At 28.5% G+C, this 20,233-nt stretch overlaps 1 protein-coding gene across 1 annotated transcript in view; it reads left to right on the top strand.

Moving 5' to 3' along the window:
- Positions 1-74: 74 nt before the first annotated feature.
- Positions 75-20,233, top strand: part of LOC113388511 (protein unc-13 homolog 4B-like) — a 26,289-nt gene continuing 6,130 nt past the window's right edge. The window contains 14 exon segments of the mRNA XM_026625886.1: positions 75-197; positions 8,384-8,581; positions 10,789-10,940; positions 11,058-11,105; positions 12,073-12,223; positions 12,867-13,073; positions 14,165-14,612; positions 16,277-16,432; positions 16,631-16,763; positions 17,428-17,574; positions 17,576-17,625; positions 17,965-18,092; positions 18,192-18,388; positions 18,639-18,750. Coding sequence (XP_026481671.1) covers positions 8,531-8,581; positions 10,789-10,940; positions 11,058-11,105; positions 12,073-12,223; positions 12,867-13,073; positions 14,165-14,612; positions 16,277-16,432; positions 16,631-16,763; positions 17,428-17,574; positions 17,576-17,625; positions 17,965-18,092; positions 18,192-18,388; positions 18,639-18,750 — 1,980 coding nt within the window. The 5' untranslated portion in view covers positions 75-197; positions 8,384-8,530.

Here is a 20,233-nt window from a genome sequence, read left to right as displayed (position 1 = left end):
GTTCATTTTCAGACAATTATCAGAGGAACATTTAGCCATAGAAGATGCCTTAATATCGTTCAATGTTAAAGATAAAGATTTCTTAGGTATGTCGAATCAATATATGGCCGAAGCCTTTATGAGACTGTCGGATGTACCAAGGGATTCTGATAGCGATGAACAGACTCATTTGACTTTGAGCAGACCCACTGCCATAGGTAAATGTTATACAAAAACATAATTTTTTTTTTAATTTGTTTTGCAATTCCTACGTTTCGGCTATAATCTTAGCCTTCGCTCAGTGGAAACTTAAAATAAAATTTAACTAGTGGTGTATGGCATCGTGCCTTAAGGCAAATTGCTGGAACTTCCCATACCAAAAATTATTTTCTTTTAAAAAGAATAAAATTTTTTGAAAAAATTTTACTTTGAAGAATTAGATTTTTGAAAAATTATAAATTTTTGACTTTTTGAAAAAAAAAATGTTTTTTATTTTGAAATATTTTGGAAATTCTGAACATTTTTTCAAAGCAAACGTACTGCTTTAACTACATAGAGACGAAATATCGAAGCGCGTAAGCGACGCGCCGCTGTCTAACGGATAAGCATTGGTACGGAACCCATAGGAATGTAAACAAAATTTATACTTATTGTTAAAATCTTTATAAAATATCTGATAATTTGATGTGCATACCGCAAATGGCATTGTTTTTACTTTATTCACTAGATCACCGAAACCACTAGACCTGCCTTCTTGAAAATTTAATCAATTCTTCATCTTGTCAATACAAGTAAAATGGTTTAAGAATTATTAAAATCAGACGCTCCGTTATCTTAAAAACTGAGTTACCGTTTTTGGCATTTTTTGCCCCGTATCTCCGAAACGGCTAGACCTGCCTCCGGCAAAAATTAATCAGCATGTCTCCTCATCAATCCTTATCGTCGACGATAATTTGTATCCGCTCACATACACATACACATACATACACACACACTCATACATCCATTTTTTCTAAGGTATGCCAAAATGTTCAGAAACCTCTGAAACGTAAAATTATATAAAAATTTTCATTTTCATTTTTTTGCGATTACTATAACTTACCCTACGGGAAGTTAGCAATTAAATGGGAACAAAAATTCAATAGTAAAAAGTACTTACAATTATTTAATCTTAGTGTTGAAAACAGAAAATTTTATAATTTATGGTACCAGGATATGGTAATGCACTACACTACTTGTAATTAAATTACATTTCACAAAATACATACTAGATTTTTTTTTTTATATTTTTACCAACACATGTGTGTAGAATACGCATGTGTGGAACGAATTACGAAACCTTTGCGCACAATATTTTGTAAAAATTTGGAAATGCTATATAAATAAAAAAGATTTGAATCGGACAGCGCGTTGAAATCATTTCGCTTATTTATTGTTTTATTGTTATAAGTAGTCAAAAATAATCCTTTACTAATTTTTCTTTTAAATAAATTCTCTTCGAAATGAAGTACAAAAGGTTAAAAAAGTCTATATTGTGTTCTAATATATTAATGTGGTCCGTAAACATTGTTTTAAATTGTCTAGGATTTTTTTAATAAAAATTCCGGCTTGTTTCTCCTATGTAAATTAATTTGCAGTCGAGACAATTTATTTGTTTGTCGAGATTTCGGAAGAGGTTTTGGCTATTATTTTTACCATTTTGAAGAAAATTTATTAAAAAAGAAGAAGAATCCTAAATGCATGTTTTAATGGCAAAAGTATTTGAAAGTGTATTTTTTGTTTATTAACAAGATTTGTGTAATATAACATCACATATCAACCATTGTTTTATCATTCATGTAAGTACAATCATTCATCATCATTTTTATCCTTCATCTTTTTATCATAATAATTATACAATAATAACTTATTATAAATATAAATATATTGATAAACATTTTATAATAATTTTATTTATTTTTTTATTTTTCAGATAATGAGACATCCAAAGCTTTAGAGAATCGACAAGGTGACAAACAAGCTCGAGAATTTTTGAAAAAACTCAAATCAAAATTAGTCTGAACTATATTTGAATTCAATTTACGAACTGTGAGATTAATAATTAATATATAAATATAAATATAACTCGGAAAATCAAAATAACTTCGGAATCTCAACACAAATATTTGATCAGTGATATAATATAAATATAAATATAAACAAGCAAGGAAGAATCTTATGATAACAGAATCTTTGACGATGCAGTTTTCATAAGATTCTTTCTTGCTTGTTTATATGTAAAATACGCTTGATCGCACGGCAAATAGATAAACATTTTTATTTCAAGAATTGCCCCAAGAATCTCAAAATAAAATATTGAATCTCAAGATTTATCACAAAATGAATACTAATGTAAAATGTGATTACAAAAACAAAAGATATTTACTACTAAATCACGAATTTATTAAATTGAAAGAGACTCTCAAGAAATATTTTAAGATACTGAAATAATTATTTAAAAATATAATCAAGTGACTCATATATAATAAATATAGAAAATCATAAAGTATTTTGCAATAAGCTGTGAAAAATAAAATAAAAAGAATTATGAATACGAGCATAAAATAATAAATATTTTAATATTTGTATATCTTGAGTTGAGAATTGTGAATACAAGATTAAGATCATACAATTATTAATGGATGCAAAATGTGAATGAGGTTTGAATGATGAAAGTATATTGTGAATAAATATATAGATGTTATTACGATTTTAAAAATTGTATAGAAACAGAATCTCGAGAGACGAGGACAATAATGTGTGAGAAATTATGTATGTGTGGAGATATTTATAATAAATATATATATATATATATATATATATATATATATATATACAGATGCAATATTATAAACTGATAAGTTCGTATAATTTAAAATTATTATTTTTAATATAGTTTACTTCCATCTTTGTTAATTTTTTAGTTTATTTCAAATTATCGTCTATTTATTGTTGAAACTTTTGTATTTATTTTATGATGTATGTTGCAATTGTATTTCAAAGTACTTATTTTTAATAAAATTTTAATTAAATATCATTTTTTAGTTAATGATAATAAAATAGATTTATATTATATATGTATATGAATTTAATTTATGTTAAATGAAATTATAAATATATATTTCCCATTGCCGTGGGCGCTAAGTAAATAGATAAATAAATAAATAAAAATATTCTATATACAAAATTATTTATTGCTAGTTTTATTTATTATTTAACAAGGATAACAATGTTGTATAACAAAATAATAAATAATTTCTAAATTTGGTGTTTTTTGGCTTAAGTAATGATAGTTTAAAAAAAAGTATTGCAGTTATAAAAGAATTTTGTAAAGTTGCATCTACGAACTAGTTGGTATTGGTATTTAGCCTTGAGGCAAGTTACATGAACTTCCCGATATGTGTAAATAATCGACTTAATCAAAAAAATGTGTAAATAATATACTTCATCAATCCTACTTTAAAAAAAAACGATTATAATTTTAGCAAACTTTGACGAATTTTTAAAATTAAACTAATTATCGTAAGGCCGTAATATTACAGTAAGTTCTGTAAGACCATGATGTATATCGCCAAAAAAAGTTCCATGAAAATCGGCTTAAACTTTTTTTTCAACAGTTAATTACAAGAAAACGGCTCAGTAGATTTTTACCTAAAATTAATCAGTATCATTCCTAACTAATATCTTTCGAACAGTTTTTGATTTTTTAAAATCGGTTCGGTAGGATGAGCTTATGTGGACGAAAAGTTTAACACTTTTTTTTCAAATTAAAAAGAAACGGCTTGGCAGATCGTTGCACAAAACTGACAAATGATAGTCCTCACCGAAATACATCAAATGGCTTTTAAATTTCTAAAATCGGTTCAGGCGTTTTTGAGAAAACGTCGATCAAAAGTCTAATTTTGACAAATGCCAAAAGACCATACCAATTTTTGCAAACTTTGACGACTTTTTAAAGCTAAACCAGTTGTCGTAGGGCCGTAATATTTTTTTTTTTTTAACTCTATTACAAGAAAACGGCCCGGCCGATCTCTACCAAAAACTAATCAGCACTATTCCCAACCAATATCTTTCGAACGGTTTTTGAATTTTCAAAATCGATTCAGAATTGCGGGCTAAAACGTAGACGAAAATTTTTTTACTTTTCTGCCATTTATAAAGAAACGGCTTGGCCGATCGTCGCACAAAACTGACAAACAATAGTTCTCGTCGAGATACATCGAATGGCTTTTAAATTTTTAAAAACGGTCCAGCCGTTTTCGAGAAAACGTCGATTTACGGCAAAAAATCTGTTCACATACACACACACGCACACACACACACATACACACACATACTTTATCCAAATTTAGTTCCATTCGATTCAGAATGGCTCGAAACGTCGAGAAAACATAAAATTAGCGAATCGGATTTTTTGATGAAAACATAAACTTCTCCTTCGGGAAGTTAAACATAAGTGCACTCTAGGTTAATTTCAACAGAACCAAATGACACGTTTACGTAACGTGTCTGTTACGTACAGTTTCATATAATTCAGCTCGGGTTTTATACTAGTAACGAACTATTAATTAAAAATTTAAAAAAGTTGGTAAAAAAATTCTTATTTAAATCATAAGAGTTTTGATTTAAATGATAAGAGTGTATATACGTACACACACACATATATATATATATATATATATATATATATATATACATATTTCTAAGAAGCCTTTCTGTCTTTCACAATAACCTATTTTTGAATATTTTCGTCGAAAATTTTATCAAAGAGATAATTTTAGTATTTAACTCCTTACCTCTACTTACTTATCACTACTTATCTTATTTATTATCGCCGGATAATATTTGCAATTGAGATAAAACAAATAAAAATATTAAATGATATTTTCAAAAAATTCAATTAATGGAATAACAGTGATAAATAAAGTTTGTTATAGGTTTTGTAAAATATTAATTGAAAGTGAGTTTTGTGTGAAATTTTATTTATTTTAATTAAATGATTTTTTGGGTGTGTTGTTTTTAAAAATGGTTTTATATGTGGAAAGAGATTTGATAATGAGTGATTTAAAAAAGGAGGTTATTACTGAAATGGAGTCAACTATAACAGTAAGTTTGTTTTAGTTTTTTTTTTAACTAATGTTATCGTGCCTTGAAGAAAATCGCTGAGACTTCCCGTAGCAAAAATTTAAATTTTTGCAAAATTTACGAAAGATTTTCACATAAGAAGATTTTTTTATTAATTCAATTTTTTTTCTTGTGAGGGTCTTTTTTTGTTTTAAATAAAATTTCAGATTCTTTTTTAGTATATTTTTTATTTTATTTTACCATTTTCTATTTAATAGTTATCATGTTTTATTTTTGTGGGTTACTCGATTTTATATATATATATAAAATATATAAAATATATATATATATATATATATATATATATATTAGGGTGGTCCTTAAAATGGTCATTTTCGAATTTCCTTGCTCCCAGGGGCTCAAATGGTTCCAAATAGATAAAAAACAATTCTCTGAAAGTTTTAGCTCTTAATATTAACGTTTAGATAGAGCGCAATTCTATCAAAGTTTTGTATGGAAATAGCATGGAAAAATTTTCAAAAATTTAAAAAATGGTTTTTAGATGTAATTTAGTGAACAAATGAATGAATAAAACTCATTCATTTGTCGCTAAGTTATACCCAAAACATTTTTTTTTAACTTTCAAAATTTTTTCCATGCTCTTTCCATACAAAACTTTGATTGAATTGCGCTCTATCTAAACGTTAATATTAAGAGCTAAAACTTTCAGAGAATTGTTTTTTATCTATTTGGAACCATTTGAGCCCCTGGGAGCAAAGAAATTCGAAAATGACCATTTTAAGGACCACCCTAATATATATATATATATATATATATTAATAATAATATATTATGTAAAATTCATAAAAAAAATTAATAGTGAATTTTACTAATTAACTTCCCGTAGGGAAAGTTATAGTAATCGCAAAAAAATCGAAAATAATTTTTTTTATATATCTTTACGTTTCAGAGGTTTCTGAACATTTTGGCGAACCTTAGAACAATTGGATGTATGTGTGTGCTTCTGTGTTTGTGCGTGTGTTCGGATACAAATTTTCGGCGACGATTTCGGGAACACGAATGAAGCGATTTGAATAACTCAAAAAACATTCGATTCGTATTGATAAGGAGACGTGCTAATTAGTTTTTGGCGAAGGCAGGTCCAGCCGTTTTGAAGATACGGGGCAAAAAGTGCCAAAAACGGTTACTCAGTTTGAATAATTCAAAAAACATTTTACTTCAAGATGAAGAATTGATCTAATTTTTATGAAGGCAGGCCTAGCGGTTTCGGAGATCTAGTAAAAAAGTAAAAAAAAAAATGCCATTTGGCGGTCAAGAATGATCATTAGACATATGCAAATCAAATTATCAGATATTTTATAGAGATTTTAACAATAAGTATAAATTTTGTTTACATTCCTATGGGTTCCGTACCAATGCTTATCCGTTAGACGGCGACGCGGCGCTTACACGCTTTGCTATTTTATTTCTTTGCAGTTAAAGCAGTACGAATGCTTCAAAAAAATTTAGAATTTCCAAAATATTTTAAAATAAATTTTTCTCCAAAAAGATTTTTTTTTTTCAAAAAAATTAAATTTATGTCAAAAATTTATAGTTTCTCAAAAATCTAATTTTTTCAAAGTAATTTTTTTTCAAAAATGTCAATGTTTTTAAGGCACGATGTCATACGCCCCATTAGTTTTAATTTACAACTATAAATAGTATAGCGGGTTAAGATGAGATAATATTTATTTGAGCAGTTTAAATATATATATATATATATATATATATATATATATATATATATTAATATATGTCAACAAAGGTGTTAAATACAAAATCACGAGAAGAACGACCGCGACGACAAATCACACAGTACTAATTACTCAATGTTATATTTAAGACACAATTTTTCTAATAATCCTATATTAAACATATGTTTGTATTAAAACCATTATATTAAATCATATTGTTAAAAACATTAAATAAAATTATAAGTGATAATCGTAATAATAATAAACGTATGTGTATGAAGCATGAAACCATGACGTCAGTGAGAGTAATAAACGCCATTGTTAGAGTAAGTATAGAGTACTGAAAAATATAATAATAAAATTTATATTAATGTATAAGTATTCTAAAATGTTTTAGTTATTAGGTTTTAATAATATATTTGTTTTAGGATTGAATATTTAAATTTAATTTTTTGAAGTAAAACTTCTTTAGGCGCAACTAGGGTGTAAATTTATACAAATGCAACGGAAGTGCGTTACGGCAGATAAGATAAGATCAAAGTGCCAATGATTCTTCATTCACTCTCGATGATATCATTTCTATACGGGTCGATTGTGATTGGTCGTCGTGTATGTGAATAGAGATCTGTCGTTGTATGCGTACCGATATCAACAAGGAAATCGGCATAGATAAATAAACATTTTAGGGTTACATCGTAGTACAAATGTTGATCTAATGAAAAATGTCTGAATTAGAAGAATATTTTACTCTGTTTCTTGAAAATAATAAAACAAATTAAACATTTGTGCCGTGTACTAAACGTAAGTTTATTGATTAGAAATTATTTCTATATTATTCGTAGTTTCTATAAATCCTTGAAGTTATTAAAATGGAAAATATTTCTTAGGCAAGACAGATATTACAGCTGTTCAAAGAATGAGATTATATCGCCAGCGAAAAAGTAAAAAAAATACCATCTGTCAATGAATGTATGTTAATTTTAATTACATGAAGTTCTTCAAACACAATTATTACATGATGAGTGAAAGTTGTGAAAACAATATTTGTTTAGGCGTTGTTTAACATAATTCACTGTGTGAACGAATATTATAGAATTTATTAATCATTTAAATTACTTCATTTCTCTATTGAAGGTTCATTTATAAATGCTAAATTACAATCACAAACGATCATGTCGTATTTGAAGTATGACTTTAATTACATTATTGTTTTTAAATATTATACATATTTTGAATGCTATTGTAAATATATAATTTATAATTTATCATTATATAAATGAGTATAATGATTTACACTAATAAATGTGTGCATCACGAGTGTTACCATATTATTGATGAACATTATTCAAAATTGTTACATGATGTATTTATTTTTACTTAAATGCCATCTCGTACAGTAGCAAAAAAGTTTTACTTCAATCGTGTGTGAACCTTACGCGCACTCTTTTTTTAAATATTTATCGTTTGACATAGAGCATATTTTTAATACTGTTGCGGTTACATTTATGGTTCAAATACAAATCTAAGAGTATTCTATCTTTTTCCAGTTAGATGATTTATACGAAGAAGTCCTATTTGGAATTTTGCACAATGTGGGGTGCTCCAAAAACGATGTCCTGCTGCAGGAGCAAGAAGCCCAAATCGAACATCTGCGACAGGTTTTTCGCATTTCTGCAAACAAACACGAATTAGCAATGGCGAAGGCTATGGTTAAAATTGCACCGGAACAAAGATTAAACGTAGAGGTAAAATAAAAGATAGGAAATATATAACTACAGTCAACCCTCGGTTAACACGACACTCTGGGTGCACGGTTTCCATACTACGCGGAGCTAAAATCCGACATCCCTCCGACTACACGGACTTCCTATTGCACGGTTTTTGTTCAACAGCCCATAAGTTCCTTGCGCAACTTGTGAGTGATTATACGAACTTGATATTAAAAGGGTGTTAATGTAAGTTTTGCTATCGACTTTTATCTTTTAAACGTGTCTGATTATATAATAACTGTCTAAGAACACGTTCGAGCTGACTACTGTGTCGCGCCAATTTTTGAAGAAAGTGTCAATGTCATACATGTCATTTTATCGGTATTACTCCTACTTTAAGTTGTATTTCTTGGTTTTCATACAGCACGATAAAAATTGTGCGATTTGTACTAACTCTGAGTCTCTTGTAGCGCGGTTCCCATACTGCACTATATGAGGTTCCATAGAACGCACTACTGAATTGTATGTTAACTACGAGTTTTTTTATAGCACAGTCCCCATAATGCACGGTACGCACTTGCCGCGTTAACCGAGGGTTTACTGTACTACTTTCACACTCACCTGTGTATTTAATATCCACTACCATTATTATTGTAACTATATACATATATATAAAAATAAGTCGGGTTTTCCTTCCTGACGATACAACTCCAGAACGCACGAACCGATTTCTACAATTTTGCATTTGTTGGAATGGTCTCGGGCTCCTCAAGGTTTATAGCTAAGAAAATTAGTGGTGCATGCCATCGTGCCTTAATGTAAATTGCTGGAACTTCATGCACCGTAATTAAAAATTCGAGTAATGACATTAGTGAGAATTATCAGAATTATGCTTGCAATTAAGTCAATTAACAATTCTTGCCGCAAAGAATAATGATGTACACGCACTGAATTTCACCATTCAATCAAAAATTGCTGGCGACTTGGTGACATACTAATGATTCCGACTGGTCTTCCGTTTGACTTCAAACGATTGCAATTTCCAGTTCGCCTTGCGTTCGCAATAACAAGTCTCAAGGCCAATCGCTTAGTGTTTGCGGGATAAATTTCAGATAGATTATTTAGAAAATCATTGTTTTTCACATGGGCAGTTATACGTTGCCTGTTCACGAGCTGGAAAACTATCCGCTTTGTTTGTGTTAACGACGTCAGACCAAAAAACAAAAAATGTGGTTTACCAAAGAGCACTTCCATGGAACGGATAATTTGCGGATTTACTTTCATTTACTTAGAGAAGTTCAACTAACAAACACTTCATTTTTGTAATCGAAATAAATTCATTACTGTTGTTTAAAGATAGATTGCAAAAATGTATAAGAAGTCCGTGATCTACCAAGATGCTGCCGAACACTTGCACCTTATTTATATTGTCGAAGGACCAGATATACTTAGATAGTGGCTATATCAGACCGAATAAAAGAATAATAATAAATGTTTAATTATTGTATATTTGGAAGAAAGATTAAGATTTATAGATGATATGTTAGATATTATTGCTTTGAATGTTGATTTAAGACTAGTTGCTTAGTTGAGTATTGGTTTAAGACTGATGTTAACTAGATGATATTTGAGTTAATACTAAAATATAAAGATTTTACAATTTTATATATTTTTCTAATTTGTTCATTTTGTGGAATTAAGCGACATTCCCTTACAATTTTGGATCCAATCAGTGGCTATTACATTCATCAACCAATCAGGTATTGGTCGGTGATTGCATGATACCTAGAATTGAAACTGGGTAAAGGTAATCCAAGTTTCTTAGAAATATATATTAATTGTAGGATGATATATTTAGGGACAGGCGATTAAAATTCTTAGAAAAATCGATTAATGATATGATGATAGATTTAGGGACAGGATGCGTGACAATGAAAGGGATTATTTTATAGTTCTAAATTATATAATAAGGGATGAGGGTTTATTATCGCTATCCTGTCTGACGGTAATAAAATATATAATTAGACCACGGTTGAGTAAGGCGTTAACAACTGTTGTGTAATAAAATCAAATTTTTCCTTTTCAAATATAAAACAAACTAACAATTTCTTCATCTTTCTCACGAAGCCATGAGAAAGATGAAGGTGGCGAAACGGAGTTCGTCGGGTTTGCTAGTATTATAATAAACATTTTTTTTATTATTGAATAACACTATTCTAAATATATTTTTCTATTTTTTTCAGATTGTAGAAGCAAAAGATTTATTAAGCAAACAGCAATCGCGTGCGCCCAACGCGTACGTCGCTCTGTATTTAGAAAGCGCGCCAACCGAAAGGCATTACACCGGCATGAAGTCGGGTGCATTTAATCCTGAATGGGGCGAACACATTAGTCTGTTGGTATCAAGAATTATTTTGACAATAATAATAATAGTTAATTATAATAACTTTATTATATAATTATAAATACTTTTATAATTGTAGTGTATGATTTAATGATTGGTTTGTTTTAGGCCGCTTGGTAAAAATACGCAACAGGAAGTACTCTGTCTGGAAGTCTGGTAAGTTACATTATAAATTTATTTTATTGTTTAATTAGAAAATTGAGAGCCTTTACTGAAAAGACTTATTATTTATCAACACGTTTGCGGATGTGAATGGTATAGCATTCATTTGTGATGCAGATTGATGTGAATGTTAAAGTATTCAAAATTTAACGTCAATTACTTTGAATTTAAAATCACATAACCTTACATTTTTGTAGTAATTTTATCTGTCAAGGTAATGACTAATTGATTCTTTAGGTATTTTCGTTCGTAACTTAAATGTTCCCGTAGTCGCTAATTAGCTTGGGCAAGCATTTTTGCGTAAAATAGCATAAGCGTATACTTGACGTGCATACTATAGCATTCATCGTGTATAACGATTAAAATATGATAATCTGACAAGCCTTACAAACAATGTTTATTCAAATTTCGGCCAATTTAAAAATAAAATGACTCAGAAAATCTACAATGGCAATTTTATGTTTTCCTGTAGGATTTACAATTTTTACCAGACATTTTGCATCATTTTCAAAAAACAAATCTCAGATTTCATACAAACATCAACGTTTTTAAATAATCTATAATATTTTCCTACCCAGAAAGACTTATTTGTCTATTCTATCCCACATAGCACAGAAGGAACGTCGTTTCATATTTTATGGTTACGTTAATAAAACGTAAATATTACGTATAGTTTCAACCTTTACCCTTAAATGCATCGTTTTGTTTTTACGTAACAGTTACATTACATGGTTTCGTAAATTTAACATACAAAATGTCAATATAATATATATCTAAAATGTTGATTTATTATATTTTATATGTACTGCTATGATAAATACAACAAAATAATGTTTTGTTTGCGTTTCTAGTCATTCTGAAACATTTGACACAAAAATTTGTATGTGTAAAATTGTATCTTTTTTTTATTTTAATTCTTATAGATTATTTTGCAATTTATTATTTTATTGTTATTTTCTAGGGATTTCGAAGCAGTAGACAACAAAAACAAAAAGTTTGGAACTTTAGGCAAAGTAAAAAGTCTTGGAAAATTGATGAAAGAATTTTCAGCAAACAATTCGACGCCAAAAACGGAAGACTTGTTAATTGGAACCGGAAAAATACCTTTGAAGGTAATAATTATAATAATGTATATTTATTAAAATTATTTCAATAAAATTGTAATAAATAATTAAACTTTGGGATGATACTTAGTTACTTCTGTTAGTTTTTAGAACATCTTGGTCGGATTGATTTAGAATTATTAATTATTTCTGTCTCGTTCTTTTGAAATTACTATTATAATTTTATTTAATGATTGAGCCATTTTTCTAAATATAAGGATAAAATAATTTCGAATCAATATTTTTAATTTTCTTCTTAATCTTCACTTTAGATAATAATACAAATAATTATCATCAAAAAAATCCTCTAGTTTAAATAGTTTTTCATCTTAACTTAATAAATATTAAGGCTATATTTATATTTTATTTATTACTTATTTTTAAAAGAAGTCATTTTTAAGAGGTTCTCAGTTATTAAGCTTGACAATACGGTTAGTTAATTAAATATTTTTTTCATATTAAAATAAAAAAAACTCCTAACAAAGAATTTTTTGATTTAGTTTATAAATTTACTTGTAAAGATTGTATTGAAACAACTATTTATTAAACGCTCAATATATTTTTAATTCGAGAAATCTAAAACAATTCTGAATTATGTTCTGTTTTCAATATATTATTACAAAATATTTATATATTTTTTTTTCGTTTTTAGTCAATTCCAATGTCTGGCACAACAATGTTATACAGTTTGGATAAACCGCCTAAAATAAAAAAACAAGGAGTTCTAAAACTAAGAATCGCTGTTGGAGCACAAAAGGAAGAACAGATAAAATATGGACCTAAAGATCATGATAATTTTATACAAAACTACATGGAGCTATTGAAAATGTTACTCTTATACGAGCTGGACACGTTGAAGGTATGTAATAACTAAGAAACAGTGTTACGTATAAGATACGTAACAAAAATCAATGCAATTTAGTTCTACTTTTGCAACAACTTATTTAACATCCATGAAACAATTTTACGTATATGTTACAAAAATAAAAGCAATACTAAGGACGAAGTCAATTGATAATTTTTTTTAAATTTAAAAATATGCTTTATTTGACTTAAATACATACATTGATTTTTACATAAAGATTTAAATATTCAAATTGATAATTATTATTATACTTACTTAACATATTATGTAACATCCGTGAAACAGTTTTACGTATTTGTTACATCACAAAATTAATGTATTTCTAAAGATGAAGTGAAATTGAAATTAAGTTATTCTTACGTAACATGAAAAATTATTACTTAAGTTTGTCACAAAAAAAAAAAAATATGCTTTATTTGACTTAAATTCATACATTGATTTTTACATAAAGATTTAAAGATTCAAAATGTTAATAAATTATTCTTACGTAACATATTATGTAATATCCGTGAAACAGTATTACGTATATGTTACGTTACAAAAATTAATGCAATATTAAAGATAAAGTGAAATTGAAATTAAGTTATTCTTACGTAACATCTATGGAAAATTATTACGTATATGTTACAAAAATAAAAGCGATACTAAGGATGAAGTTAAATTGATTTTTTTTTTTTAATTTGAAAATATGCTTTATTTGACTTAAATACATTTAAAGATTTAATTTGATAATGAAGTATTCTTACGCAGCATATTATGTAACATCCGTGAAACAGTGTTACATATATGTCACTTTACAAAAATTAATGCTACGAATGAAGTAAAAATGGTCAATATAAATTAATCTTACGTAACATTTTATGTTATATCTATGAAACAGTTTTACGTATATGTTACGTCACAAAAATAAATGTAATATTACGGATTTGTCAGACAAATTGATAATAAGTTAATATTGCGTAACACGTTTAATGTAAATATTATGCAGATAATAATAAGATTTCTAAAAGTTACTAATATATTAAACTTTTATGGTTCACTTATAAATCTGAAAAATCACGCTTTATAATTATCTTATTATTTTTTTGGATTCCGAAACTTGGTCCGGCACCTGGAGCCCCCAATCCCAAGCCATACTAATCCAACACAGGGCCCAAGGGGGCCTCTCGCACACTGCAAACGCCCTTTGCGAATGGTCTGTCTACACTCAAATCCATTCCACGGAAAAACCTTTGTCTTTAGAATTATTTAATAGACTTCTAAAGGTCTTGGTCAAGCCTTTGCAGCAACAGTCAGCTGGTGCTCAGGTTTTGGAAATCGAGGAGGAAATTATGTTTTGGGAAGGAGCTGTAAGGATACTTCCTGGATGTTTTTCTATAATAAAAACGGTAAATGAAAAAGATTTTTGGAAGTTGGGACAGAATTATATGAATTTTTGTTGGCAGATGCAAAGAAATAATCAGATGGTGCTGAAAGATTTAAAAGAAGCTCTACATATTGTGCAGACGTTAGCTTATTTTAGGGCTCCTGCAGGCTTTGAGTTGCTACCTGCTAAAATGTATACGTGATTAAATTAACAGATGGTGAGAATTTATTAGCAAACTTTGTTAAATCTATAATTTTTATTTATATTTAACTTTCCGTAGGGTAGTTATAGTAAGGGCCGAAAATCGATAATGAATTTTTTCGCATTTTTCGACGTTTTGAAGATTTCTGAATATTTTGGCATACCTCACTAGAATGGATGGGTGTGTTTGTTTTTGTATGTCTGCATTTTTCGTCCACGTTTTCTGGCGCACGGATTAACCGATTTGAATAGTTTAAAAAACATTCGATCCCTATTGATAGGGAGATGTTCTGATTAGTCTTGGGCAAAGGCAAGTCGAGCCATTTCGAAGATACAGAGCTAAATGTGCAAAAATATCAGTTTTTGTGTGAACTAAGCGTCCGATTTGAGTGATCTAAAAAACTTTCTGCTTGTATTGACAAAACAATTGCTTTTGAGGATAAAAAATTATTGCATCTTTTTTTATTTTCCATAAAATATTTTTGTAATTTTGGATTAAAAATTCGAAAAAAATTACCCAGACTAAGCACAGTCTGGTACAAATGTTTACCCAAGTGCGTTTAGACTGTTGCACTTTTCCAATTTGTGAAAAACTATTGAGAAATGTGAAAATGCCGCCAAGCTAAGCACAGTATAAGTGAAAATGTCACACAGAATTATTAACTTCCCGAAGGGTAAGTTATTGTAATGGGCCGAAAATCGGAATTGAAAATTTTTACATTTCTCGACGTTTTGAGGTTTCTGAACATTTTGGCATACCTCAGAAAAAATGGATGTGTGTGTATGTGTGTGTGTATGTATGTATGGATACAATTTCCAGTCACGTTTTCGGGGCGCACGGATCAACCGATTTGAATGGTTCAAAAAACAATCGATTCCTATCGATAGAGAAAAGAACTGATTAGTTTTTAGCAAAGGTAGGCCCAGCCATTTCGAAGATACGGAGTTAAATATGTAAAAATGGCAGTTTTTGAGAGAACTAATCGTCCGATTTGAATGATTCAAAGAACTTTCTGCTTGTCTTAACAAAATAATTGATTTTGAAAAAAAAAATTTTGTTTAATTTTTTTTTTTTTTTTTTAATTTTTGTATATCGAAAATAATTCAGATTTTATTTTAAATTCTGACTATAGTTCTAATATACTTTAAACAAATAATTTCAACTTTGCAATTCAGTTTATATAATACTTATAAATATTAGACAATGTTACAATATTTATAATAATTTATTTGAAAACATTCAGTATTCCTCGAACATTTCGTTACGGTACGGGAAGTTCCAGCAATTTGCCTTAAGGCACGATGCCACCCACCCCACTAGTTGCAAATGCGTTTAGACTGTGACTATACGAGAGCATTTATTCAATTTTGTGCAACTATTTTTTTTTTAGATTGAATTCGAAATGAAATGACGATTGTTAATGTTCAGGAGATAAATTGATTTATGATTTACATTTGATTTGCTCAGATATAACAAACAAGATAATGCAAAATAATGAAAGTTACAGTATTTGTAATAATATATTTGAAAACGTTTAAATTTCTCGAATATTTCATTACGTTACGGGAAGTTCCAGCAATTTGTCTTAAGGCACGATGCCATACACCACTAGTTTATTTGTATTTACAGGGGTCGATTCAATAAAGGATGCTTTAAACCTGGCAGTACGTTATGGGGCCCAAAATTGGTTTAAGGATCTTCTGGAGCACCAGGATGAAATACCACGAGAACCTTTAGCTTCAAGTTCTGGTTTTGATAATAGTGAACAACTAAATGGTGAAGAAGGTTTGAGAAAATTATTTATTTAATACAACGAGTGCTGAAGGATTTGGAAGAAGCCAGCAAGGATTATGATAAAATATTCAAAGAGTAAGTTGATGTTTTATATAGGAAATTGCTTTATGTTTAATTTTATTTAATTTTAGGATTGCTAATGTATCTTACACAAATATTTTATATAAGAATATGCAAAACTTTTATCAGAACGTGTAAAACCAGAAATAGATGAGTATTGTGCAAATTTGCAAAAAGTTTGCGAATTGGTTAAGGAAACGGTTCCAAATGCAATGGGTACTACTTTGTTTGAATTGTATTTGGAGATTAAACGATTTGTAAAGTAAGTAGATAAATAATAGTAAATAAATATCATTTTTACAACCTCGTATTTCCGAAACGGCTGGACCTGCCTTTTTCAAAAACTAATCACCACTTTTTCTCATCAATAGGAATCGAATGTTTTTTGAATCTCATAAATCGGATTTTCGGTTCTCTCAAAATCTTGATTTCTATTTTCTGCTTTCTTTGCTCTATATCTCCGAAACGGCTGGACCTGCCTTTCCCAAAAACTAATCAGCACGTCTCCCTATCAATAGGAATCGATTGATCTTTGAATCATTCAATCGGTTGAGCCGTACTCTTAAAAACGTCGACGAAAAATTGTATCCGCACATACATACACACACGCACACACATACACACATCAGTTTTTTCTGAGGTATGCCAAAATATTCAGAAACCTCTAGAACGTGAAAAAAATTCATTTTCGATTTTTGGATGGTTACAATAACTTATTGTACGGGAAGTTAAAATATTTTATACAAAATTTGAATTTAAATTTAAATTATTTGACATTTTACTTGTGCGAACTTCATGACCATCCCAACTCTTTTTATAATATTTGATTTTAGTTTAGGGTTATTAATTATGCTTAAATACGTCATAAGTTAAATAATATAAACTGAATAATAATAATAATATTATAAATTAAACCATTTTTTTAGTTTAGGTAACAAATTTAACGAAAATCAATCACAAAATTCAAAAAATGACACCAAATCCAATATGACTGAAGTTGGCAACATGGCGCGTTGTCATTTGTGGTTCACGACCGGTGTAACGCACTGGCTGGATGTCGCTTCTTTAAAGCGAAAAAATAATAGAAAAGGCCGTAGAAATGGATAATTTTGTGCAAGTTACAGGTGAATAATAATAAAGTATTTGTAGTTATTGGAAACAGCTTTGTGGTGAGTATTTTTTGTATTATTTGGATTTTTAAATCTTGCTTGTGCAAAATTTGACATTAAACATAAAATGGCGGATACACAATATTATTCAATTTGAAGTAAACAATTTTCAACAAAATTCAGAATGTAAATGTAAAATCACTTTAATAATGTTACTTTTGTAAATATTAATTATAAATCTGGATATTCATAACACATTAGAATTTGTCTATTGACTATTATCTATTTATCGATTGTCTGGAACATGACATTTTAACCTTTTATTATAATATGTAGTTGTATTTCTTTTTACAGATGATGTACACCACAGCTCGTCTGCTGTAGACACTCTAGCATTCTTTTACCAAATCAAAATATTTTGGGATCGTTTAGAATGGCCAGATCCCGAAGGGTGTTATACTTTTATCACCAAAATTATTCGTGTAAGTATACTAACCTTAAAAAAATACTGATACTAGAAAATACTGTCAGTGTATTATAAAATGCTGATGGTAATTTTAAATGCTGTTTTCTATTTGTAGGATATTTATGTTTGTTTTGTCTTCTATGCTGATTGCATTCGTGTCAAGTTGCATTCTGACAATCCCATAAGCTCGGGAAAGAATATATGTTGCCAAAAGTGGTGTGTTGGTATAAATACTATAGAATATGTGCAGACAAGTTTGCAGAAATTTGTGGAGGAATTAGGGACTGAAAAAGTTTTGGAAAATTTAAAAAGGTAAAGAAGGTTTGGTCAAATCGACAAAATTAGGGACTGCTTTATCAAATACTTCATATCAACTAGAATTCAACTCAGATTAATAATGCTATGATTGTAGTAATAAAAGATTTCAATAATGGCATAAATTATAATTATGTCAAAAAATTATGTTTGCTTATATATTTTATTACTTAAGATTTAGTTCATACAAATAGAGCTATGTTTTTGTTTTATATTATTGATTTAATTTTTATCCTTTATTTTTTAGAACTCCAGAAGAAATCAAAGGCTGCAGAACTACAATTTCAGCAATAATCGACAACAAAGTTTATTTGGTCAATGCCAAAATAAAACAAATCATTGCAAATTTTGCCAAAAAGGTAACTCTTGCATATTAATTAATTAATTATAAATATACTAAATGACCCGACAGACGTCTACAATTTTTTAATATCCCATACTAATATTTACAGTTTACCTAAAAATAATAATTATTGTTTTTTAAATTACTCTTTACACCAAAATACATATGCATTTATAATATGAGAATGTAAAATGTAGAACTGTTTGTAAATCTGTGAACTGAACGTAAATCAAATGATGAGTCTCAATTCCCACAACTATATTGGAAATTGAAGTCTTTTAAACGGTATAACAAATTCAGAAAAAATTAGTGGTGTATGGCATTATGGCAAATTGCTGAAACTTCCTGTACCAAAAATTATTTTTTTTTTTAAAGATTAACATTGTTGAACAAAATTTACTTCAAACAAATAAGATTTTTGAGAAACTATAAATTTGACAAAAAATTACTTTTTTTATTTATACTTATTATTAAAATCTCTGTAAAATATCTGATAATTTGATGTGCATATGTCTAATAATGATCATTTTTGACCGACAAATGGCATTTTTTTACTTTTTTCACTAGATCTCCGAAACTACTAGACCTGCCTTCATTAAAATTTGATCAATTCTTCATCTTGTCAATACAAGTGAAATGTTTTTTGAATTATTAAAACCGAGTTACCATTTTTGGCACTTTTTGCCCCGTATTTTCGAAATGGCTAGACCTGCCTTTGCCAAAAACTAATCTGCACGTCTCCTTATCAATACGAAGCGAATGTTTTTTGAATTATTAAAATCGTTTCATCCGTGTTCGCAAAATCACATACACACACACACATACATCCATTTTTTCTAAGGTATGCCAAAATGTTCAGTAGGTTTTGAAACGTAAAGATATATAAAAATTTTCATTTTCGATTTTTTTTCGATTACTATAACTTGCCCTACGGGAAGTTAATTAATATATAGTATTATTGACACAATGAAGCTTTTAAATAATTTTTTGAGTGAATAAATTTATTTTTTGTATTGTGAAATAATTTAGTAAAGTAAGGCAAAATACGACATGCATAAGTTAAAAAAATTATAATCATTTCATCTGCCAAACATATACTGTAATCTTATATTTATTACATATAATGTATACATTATGCTTGTATAAGCATATACTGTATCTTATATTATTTTAATTTTAGGCACATCTCAGCTGCTTTTCGGCAATAATAATGTAGACATTACTTTTTTTTATTCATAATCATGAATTTATTATATATATTCTAATATTGTCTAGGCTCATAAGTAAATTGAAATTTTTGGCAGATTACACTATTCATTTGTTTTCAATGCCAAACAATATCTCAAATATTTTCGATGTCAAACAACGACATGTCGTTTTTGCAATTATTCCATTTATTTCTACAATCTAACTATATTTCTAAAAATAAAAAAATCCTTTAAAATTTCCTTAACAAACTTCGGAAAGATTTATCAAAATCTGAATAATCGTTTAGGAAG

Source organism: Ctenocephalides felis, unplaced genomic scaffold (assembly GCF_003426905.1).
Source record: "Ctenocephalides felis isolate EL2017-DRISC unplaced genomic scaffold, ASM342690v1 CF-g0.4_SCAFFOLD_03572, whole genome shotgun sequence".
NCBI classification, from domain to species: Eukaryota; Metazoa; Arthropoda; class Insecta; order Siphonaptera; family Pulicidae; genus Ctenocephalides; species Ctenocephalides felis.
Note: the sequence above shows the minus strand (reverse complement) of the source record. Positions and strands in the feature narration are given on the sequence as shown.